We start from the raw sequence: 9,276 nt of genomic DNA, 5'->3' as shown, positions 1-9,276 counted from the left end.
CCTTGGGGGTTCCAATCCAGTGCTGTTCTTGTTATGTCATCATGGGACTTTCTCAACGTGTGGCCGATCGATTTCCACTTACGGCGTTGAATTTCTATGGGGACTGGTGTTTGCTTGGTCACGATCCAGAGATCAGCGTTACTATATATGCGCATAATCTTGCGTAGGCAACGATTAAGAAAGGCTTGCAGCGACTGTAGTACACATGCCGATATGTTCCAAGTTTCACACCCATACAACACTATCGATTTCACGTTGGCATTGAAAATCTTGAGTTTGGTATGCCTAGAGATGTGAGACGCACTCCACACCTTATCCAGCATGCCAAATGCAGCACATTCCTTGGATATACAGTTACGTATGTCAGCTGCTGACCCGCCGGATTTGGGGATAATGCTCCCCAGGTAGCAGAATTCATCTACATCTTCCAGGAGTGTGCCGGCAATCTGAAAAGCTTGCGATTCGCTGGTGTTGATGCGCATAACTTTAGTCTTCGCGATATTGATTTTTAGTCGCTCACCGCGTGAAGTTTTGCTGATATGTGCGAATATTTATGCGACAGCAGACATATGTCGTCAGCATAGTCTAAATCCTCCAGGTGGCCACATATACCCCAGGATATGCCTCTGTTAGTCGCACAGGCTTGCCGCATTACTAAATCCAGAACTAGATTGAAAAGCAGCGGAGATAGTACGCAACCCAGTATAACATCTGGGTAGAGCCGTGTTTATGTCCGAAGGCACAACAGGCACTGGCATCCAAGTTCCTGTTCTGCTGGCTTAGGAAGACTATACGAATTACTCCCACTGAGTTTGTGAGTGGTTCTAAAGTAAAAGAGAAATCGGAAAAGTCGCAATAGTCTTATACCTACCTACTAAAGTCTTGTTTTCTGTGCGATATTGTAGTGAATGTTTCATTCAAATGTCGTTGCCGGCGGTTCGTTATAATACGTCCGCCTTCACTGCCTTGCGTTCCCAACCGATATCACGGAGTTGCGTCTTGATTTTAAAAGCAAATATTTGTGCTGCTTCTTTCAGCGAATTCTCCTTAATGGCCTCTATCGACTCAAAGCGGCGTCCGCGGAGTGACAATTTAAGTTTTGGAGAAGAAAAAGTCACAGGGGCTTAAATCCGGTGAATACGGTAGTTGTTCGATGATGTTTGTCTAGTTTTTGGTCAAAAAAGTGTTCACAATATGAGCCTTAGGAGACCGTGCGTTATCATGGTGCAAGATACTCCCATCTGCAAAATTTACAACTAGTTACCATCCAAAATACACCAGTTACTTATATGGACCAACCATTCAATAGTAGCAAACCAGCTCGGTACGAGTGAGTTTTCCTACAGTGCATCTCCATAGTCAACTGATGGATCAAGCATTTGAGAACGGAGCCATTCGACAGGCGAGCGTCGCTGAGGACAAGAGGTATTGGATCGCGCAGTAAAGAAAATAAATACGTTCAACGTTATAAACACTAAGGTTTTATTTAACATAAGAAAATTTTTCCGTATAATAAAATCAAAAATAATTATAAACAAACGGCTATCACTGCTAATGTTGAAATGCCTGAGTGGGTTACTTATTGCACGGATTTCACTTCCACTTGACGAAATTATGCCGTCATCTTTCGTCTTACCAGATCAAAAGTAATATTCGTCAGAACTGTCACTAGTAAAGGGTGTTTTTTTTAGAGGTTAGGTTTTCAAGTTGGCACTACTTTTTTCGTAGATGGTCTTTTTGACAGCTGTCACTTGATTTATGCTCAGTTTGGTTTGCCATTTCATAATGAATAGACTTACACCTGAACAACGTTTGCAAATCGTGCAAATTTATTACGAAAATAATGGTTCGGTTCGCGCGGTTCGAAAATAATGGTTTTTGTTCAGCGATGAAGCTTACTTTTGGTTGAATGGGTATGTCAATAACCAAAATTGTCGCATTTGGAGTGAACATAATCCACAAGCCATTGATGAGACGCCGTTACATCCTCAAAAAGTCACTGTTTGGTGTGCTCTATGGGCAGAGGGAATCATTGGTCCATATTTCTTTAAAAATGAAGCCGGCCATAATGTTACAGTCAATGGAGAGCGCTATAGAGCCATGATTAATGACTTTTTCGTGCCCGAATTGGACGATGTTGATGTGGACGACCTTTGGTTCCAACAAGACGGCGCTACATGCCATACAGCCAACGCAACAATCGATTTATTGAAGGAAACTTTTGGTGAGCGCATTATCTCGCGCCGTGGACCTGTGGCGGGGCCTCCAAGATCGTGCGATATAACACCGCTGGACTATTTCTTGTGGGGCTATGTGAAGTCGCTTGTCTACGCAGATAAGCCCGAGACGGATGACGTCTTGGAAGAGAATATTCGGCGCGTTATTGCTGACATACGGCCCCAATTGCTGCAAAAAGTGGTCGAAAATTGGGCCTCTCGGCTGGAATTTATTCTAGCCAGCCGCGGCGGCCACTTGCCCGAAATCATTTTTAAAACATAATGGCAAACCCTTATCTTTATAATAAAGCTAAATTCTTGGCCATAACATTAAATTATATACGTTTTATTTCATCTTGAAAACCTAACCTCTAAAAAGAACACAGTCGAGACACAGTCTGTATTTCGTCCTTACTATATTATAATACCATTTCTTCTCTTTACTGAGTTTCCCACCTTTTCTGAACACCATTATTTGAGACTTTAAGCGGTTTACTTCAAGATTCCACAGGTTGCAGTAGCTTTCAAGGTTATTAATCATCACTTGTAGTTTGCCTGGATGATCCGCTAACAAAATGATATCATCCGCATACATTAGAAGTCTAAGATTTTTCTCTTTTATGTTTAATCCTCCTTCTAAGCTTTCAAGTAAGTCGTTTATGTAAAGAGCAAATAGTATTCGCGACAATAAGCATCCCTGTTTGACGCCTGAGTTTTCTAAAAGCCTCGTCTACTTTGCATTTTTCGTAAAGATTTGTGTAAGCACTTGCCATAGCCGTTATGAAAGTATTGGGAGCATTTTTTAAGAACTCGTAAGGAATTTTATCGATCCCTCGAGCTTTGTTTAATTTAACTTTGTTTAGCACAGATGTAACTTCGTCTGGTAAAAAAACTGTCACTATCTAACGTATCAACTAAAGATCGCTTAGCCATCGTACATAGGTTAAAATATAAAATATATAAAATGACTGTTGGTTCCATTGGCTAATGCCCCTAATGCCTTTTTATTCAGAGACTCGTGACTATTTTGCTATACCTGTGCGTATCTTACCGCTCAGAATGATAGACGTCGCGAGCCTTGCAGCTACGAACTAATTTGGGCGGCTATATGCCGACACGCATCCGGAACGTTAAAACGGCTTGGGCGGCTGATAACCGACCCCAAAGCGGTAGCTCTACAGTAATTAGTTACCCGCAATATTTGACCGAAACCGCGAATTTAAGCAACAAACCCGTTAGAGTCAAAATCATTTTATTCAATATATTTCGTACACTTCACTACCCTCGTATTCAGGTATATCATATTCAAAATCGGCAACATTATAATTAGCATGACGCGATGCTGGCGACGCATTAGCTCCTGGTAACCCTCTTGGTCCGGGTGCACCTTGTGGACCACGTGGACCTCTTGGGCCAGGAGGGCCAGTAAAACCGCGCGGTCCACGACGACCACTCTCCCCAACCGGACCACGTACACCATTACGACCATCGTTGCCACGTTGACCAGGCCTGCCTACAAGGCCCATATCACCAGGATCGCCTGGTGGACCCTTCTCACCCGGATCGCCGTCCGGACCAGTTTGGCCAGTAGGACCTTGCAAGCCAGGAGGACCGGGAGGGCAATTGCAGCCATTCGAACCGATGCCAAAATTAAAACCACCAAAGAGTTGACGGGGCGTGGCATAGAGTAACGGTTGATGGTTTGTAAGCGCGGTAATGTTCTCAAATGGATTCCTATAGAACGTTTGGATGGTGTTGGTGGAGGTGATGAACGGTGACTGCAACGACGACTGCAGCGGTTCCACAGCATGACTGTAGCGCCAAAAACTAAGAAATACTGGAAAAAATAGGATGTGCAATATAAATATCAAAATTTTTTGAAGGATGTGCCTGGCTTACCTAAACAATTTATTGCTACACTCCGCATTGTTGCCGTGGAAATGTGAACGCGAACGTATTTATGTTGGCTTTTATACTTCGTGCCAGCGTCAGAGAAAATTCTACAGAAAAAATAATTTAGTGAAGAAAATAAAAATCAATTAGAAGTAATGAGTTAATGTGAAGTTTTTCTTGCTCGTAAAAAAATTAATAGCTTAATCAAATGTAAGCATTGGCAGTGCTTTAAAATTCTTCCACTTACCAGCAGCTGCCATTAAAATTAGGGTAATTAAATTTTGTGTGTCATTAAATGTCAATAAACACCGTTTTGGAAGCCTATCGCAAAGAGATATCTTCGAAGAAATAAAATTAGTATTGCAAGTTTAATACTTGAATTAATTTATTAGAGCAGTTAATACTTTTACTCGAAACAAAATTGTCAAAGGGAGAAAACTTCGAGAATAGTTAATTTTTAAAGCTATAAAATAAATCCAATGAAATACCAGGTTCTAGTTGCTATTCTAATACAAGTGGACATTTTTCTATAAATAGTCATGCATCGCCGTGGCCACAAACAGAACGCCCGGTACCATGACGCTGGCAATACTTTCGCTAATCTGTAAGTTTCCAAAAGAAAGGACGCATTATTTAATTCGCTTTTCAGTTATCAACTTCACTAGCTCGTTATTTTTCTTTCACACCTCTTTTCAGCTCTACTCACATTCACACACATCCTTGCCACTCCCGAAGAACGTGATGGCCGCGCTCTGTTTATCCGCACACGCAATAACTTTCCCAGTTATCCCACACCTCAATGCATTTGTATACCCGGCGCTCGCGGTAGTACTGGGGAGCCGGGTACAGCTGGCGTGAAGGGACCACGTGGTGAAACAGGCTTAAAAGGTCCAAAGGGGCCACAAGGTCCCAACGGGCCACCTGGACTGCAAGGTGCTAACGGACGTGATGGCCCTATCGGTGCGCCCGGTTCACCGGGACCAGCTGGCCGACGTGGTTTCCCCGGCGGACGTGGTTTACCCGGCCCGATTGGACCGCCTGGCTTGCCTGGACCACAGGGAGCCCAGGGTAATCCTGGGGTAGTAATTTCTTCAACAACTTCGTCAACAACCACCAGTTCGTCCACGAGACGACATTAATGAGACTAACTAAACAGCAATGCACGAAAGGAAAATGAGATTTTAATTAAAATATATAAAATAAATGGAAAATTATTCGCCTAAAATAATTTGTTTTTTTTTTCTTTTTATTTAAATAAATTTGAGTAGGATTCATTGTGGCCTGCTTTAATTAAAATTTTAGCTGAATTTGTAGTGTGAAAACAGCGAGTACATCCTCGTTTAGGTATTTGGCAGAACTCCTCCTCCAGTTTGTGGGGTGCGTCTTGATGTTGTTCCACAAACAAAGTCACGCGTAAGTCAGAGAAGCAGAAGGGAATTTCTAAGGCTAATAAGGCCTCAAATCTCGAATATTCTAGATGTGCTTTGCAGATGTTGCGCCTTAGTTAGCAATGCGTTGAGACTTGGTATTACTTGGAGTACTTTCTGCAACAGCTGTCTGAAGAGTGAGATGGAATCGTCTCAGCACCTTCTTTTCAGCTGTCTTGCTCACGCTGGGCTGAGATTTGTACATCTTGGCTCTCACTTCTTTGCTATACCTGCGGATATCTGCGTCTCACTCACCTGATAAATCTCATCAGTAGTAGGAAGCGGTCGACACAATTGTAAGTAGTAGAGCTATCAAACTGTCGATAGTTCAGACCATCGATGGTTTTCGATAGTTGATGTATAGACTATCGATGCTATGGAATAATAACACAAATCATTATTTTAATCTTACATGCATGTATGTACATATATTAAAAGTATGCATCAACGGTTATAGGCTTCAAGCTTGACCGCCAGTAATTTATAATTAAACATGTCTTACTGAAAATTTGTTCATACCCTACTCAAGACGGGGGTATACAAAAAATGCTTTTGCGAAAATGGACAGCGACTGTAATTAACTTCCCGTCTCTCTGTGTGTCCGGCATTTTCTGAAGCTTCGAATTTTAGGTTCCGATGTCATGAGAACAAGTAAAATTCGTTCTCTCAAACTGTAGAATATTTCCAGATTTATCAAGGAAGGTAGGTGAAATGGTTGAAGTGCCGGTCTGGCACTCCCCAAGTACCACTAAAGCGCCGTTTTGATACCACTGTGAGACCTCCAACAGGCAGATATCTACAGCTAGCGCTGTTGATATAATGGAGGAGATTGATTGAATTTAGGATGGTGCACTGCCCCAGGCTGTCGAAAAAAGGAACGCCCAGTGACCTTAGTCGTCTAGCTGCCAACCCTGGACATTTACAGAGAAAATGCTCTACAATCTCTTTCTCTGAAAGATCCCCACAGCTTCTGCAATGGGGGTTAAATGATAACCCTAGCTTTTCCGCGTGAGCGAATCATCTAGTGACCGGTAAAAATTTGGAAATTTAATGCCGAGGAGTCCAAGGGACTTTCTGAGTCCTTCGTATATCGTATTGGTGCCAAAGGGTTTTCGAAATAGCACATGAAGAAATAGAGCTCCATCTTTTCTGCGCTTTCATGAGGAATAATTTGTGCAGTTCCCCTTTAACAACAGTCAGGGGGATGCCGATGACCGAGTAGGTGATTCCTGAGGCCAATTCAGTCCCCTTCCTGGCAAGCTCATCAGCAATTTCATTTGCCTCTATGTTTCTATGTCCTGGAACCCAGATCAGAGAAATGTTACTTGCACACCCAAGATATTTGATCTCCTCCTTACAGGAGTTTACTAATTTCGTTCTGCTCCATGGCGTCGTCAGAGCCTTGATCGCGGCTTGACTTTCGGAGAAAATGTTAATATCTCACTCGCTACCGCGTTCCCTAAGCATTTTGCAGGCCTGCATGATCGCAAAGCCTAAGATTTATCAAAGAATCTGGAAAATTCTCACAGGTCTAACTACCTCTATTCTATCCTATATTTTTTCTTCTGTTACTTCCCTCTTTCCTCCTTGACTATCTACCATTTCACTTTCCAGAGCTCTAAATACAATGGGCTGTTTAGCCTTAGTGTTTTAGGAGTTACCAAATCTCTCGGTGCTTCTTGGCTCGAATTTTTAAATTTCAGATTCTTCCCGTCACTAGACATAACAGATATAAACAAAACTAATACAGTTGTGCAAGGTAAGCAATAACAGCAACAGAGTCAGAATTGGAAAAGGTCTCTGCTAGCCATTCGATACCAAACTCGCTGTCGGCCTTAACAACCGCGCTGTTGGTGCTGGCTTAAGCAAACTGGATAAAGAAGCAAAGCGAACGCGTTGGGTGGTGAATGAAGACAAGTCGTAGTATCTCCTGCCATTAAACAAACAGTCGACGCACTGGCGGATCGGTACCCACAACACTGTTGACTCTTAATGATTTTGGAGTAGTAAGAGGATTAGTTTATTTAGGAACAAGCATTAACACCGATAATGTCAGCCTTAGAATCAAACGGAAAATCGCTCTTGCCAACAAATGCTACTTTGGACTAAGTAGGCAATTGGTTAATGAAGTGCTCTCTCGACGAACAAAACCAACTCTTTATAAGTACTTTATCATGTCCGTCCTATTGTATGGCGCAGAGGCTTGGACTGAAGTACTTAAGAGAAATATTTTGGAAGATTTTCGAGCCTTTGCACGCTATCGACGGCGAGTATCTCATTCAATGAGACAATGAGCTCTATGAGATTTGAGGTGACATGAACATATTACAGCGAATAAAGATCCAGTGGCTCCATTGACTAGTTCAAGTTGTCCGAATGGGCAGCTGTTATTGGAAGAGGGAGAGAAAAGGTCAGGTGGAGAAGAACTTGACCTCACTTAATGACTGGCGCGCTTTGCGAAACCCGACCAAAATCACTTAAGTGATTATTGCGCCAATAAAGAGCAACGAGAAGGTACTCACATTAGAAGTTTATAGCGGGATTGGGATGCATGCATTCGAAATTACTCAGAATAAAACTATAATAAAAATAAATAACTGGCGCGTGCAGTTCTGTTAGGTGTTTGGCCGAGCTCCTCCTCCTATTTGTGGCGTGCCGACTCCAAACGACAATTGGTTTTTATGGTTGAAGTACACTCGAAGGTTTGCCATTGCCTGCCAAGGGAAAAAACTGTTTGTACAATCGTGCACGGAGATTCGAACCTACGCACTCCCGAATGGTAGTCACACACCAACCCTTTCGACTGCGGCAACCGCCATATTGGCAATAGTGATGAAAAAACTTAATTAATTTATTACGATAATCACAAAACTTTGATATATCATAAAATATCACCCACTATCGATACTATTGACGATGATTTCACAGCTCTAGTAAGTAGTTATCATTCAACATAACCCCCTTCATAACCGCTCTGCCTCCCTTGTTTATCATCACAATGGTATCAGAAGAGCCCTCTCAAGGGCAATCATATAACCAAACCTAACCGCATATCTATGGCTCCAACCTGCTTCAAATCATTGACTAAGTTATTATGAAATATACAAAAAATATTTAAATATTTAAAAAAATTATTATTTATTTTTAAATAAATATTTTACCTTAGTCAGATTTCACTTCCAATAAAAGTAAATTTCTTCTAATCAGTTTTGCAAAAAACATAACACCCGATTGCGTACTTATTAGATTTTGTGGATTTTTTTGATGTTTTCTGGGGTTACCGCCTCATTTCGACGTCCACTTCGTTGTGCATCATCTGCGTCTCTACGACAGTGATGGTAAATGTAGGGAAAATTCCCTACATGTAGGGATTTTTGTCGAAAAATGTGGGTGTAGGGAAAAGTAGGACAGATATTGTTAAATTCTGTATATGTAAGGAATTTTCAAGAAGGACAGAAAAAAATTTGAAATAGCGGGAAAAATTAGAAAAGTTCATTTAAAATAAAAATCCGCAGTAAGCTTTCATGCCAGACTTTTTTTCTTTATGGCAGAATACTCTTAAAAGCGTTAATACGGCAACATTGCCGTTTTTTTCTTCGTTAACGCTAACGCGATTTTTTCTTCGAGCGAAAATTGTTAGTTTTCTGGTGCTTTTCACGTTTGAAGTAAGTTTGCAAATAATTTAGTTTTAGCTTTATTTATATTTAAAATACATATAGGTATACTTATATATGAGTTCC

The 9,276-nt window shown here is 41.5% G+C and overlaps 1 protein-coding gene and 1 long non-coding RNA gene across 4 annotated transcripts; both read right to left on the bottom strand.

Moving 5' to 3' along the window:
* Positions 1-717: 717 nt before the first annotated feature.
* Positions 718-1,372, bottom strand: LOC129240098 (uncharacterized). Its single transcript, XR_008582030.1, has 3 exons — positions 1,300-1,372; positions 872-1,241; positions 718-778 (listed from the first exon to the last, which is right to left on the bottom strand). It is a non-coding gene; the product is annotated as an uncharacterized LOC129240098 (long non-coding RNA).
* Positions 1,373-3,464: 2,092 nt separating this feature from the next.
* LOC129241307 (collagen alpha-1(X) chain) lies at positions 3,465-5,350 on the bottom strand. 3 transcript variants are annotated; one of them, XM_054877558.1, is made up of 4 exons: positions 4,816-5,350; positions 4,598-4,711; positions 4,116-4,216; positions 3,465-4,053 (listed from the first exon to the last, which is right to left on the bottom strand). In XM_054877558.1, exons 3-4 carry the CDS (start codon positions 4,141-4,143, stop codon positions 3,473-3,475), a joined length of 609 nt encoding a protein of 202 aa, XP_054733533.1. In that variant the 5' UTR covers positions 4,144-4,216; positions 4,598-4,711; positions 4,816-5,350; the 3' UTR covers positions 3,465-3,472. The 3 variants fall into 3 exon arrangements, 2 of the variants coding, with proteins under 2 accessions (XP_054733533.1, XP_054733534.1); XM_054877559.1 differs by lacking the exon at positions 4,598-4,711; XR_008582130.1 differs by lacking the exons at positions 3,465-4,053; positions 4,116-4,216 and adding an exon at positions 4,429-4,447.
* Between the last annotated feature and the right edge of the window lie 3,926 nt (positions 5,351-9,276).

The sequence above is a fragment of the Anastrepha obliqua genome, chromosome 3 (assembly GCF_027943255.1).
Source record: "Anastrepha obliqua isolate idAnaObli1 chromosome 3, idAnaObli1_1.0, whole genome shotgun sequence".
In the NCBI taxonomy this organism is placed as follows: Eukaryota; Metazoa; Arthropoda; class Insecta; order Diptera; family Tephritidae; genus Anastrepha; species Anastrepha obliqua.
This window is presented reverse-complemented; position numbering and strand designations above follow the sequence as displayed.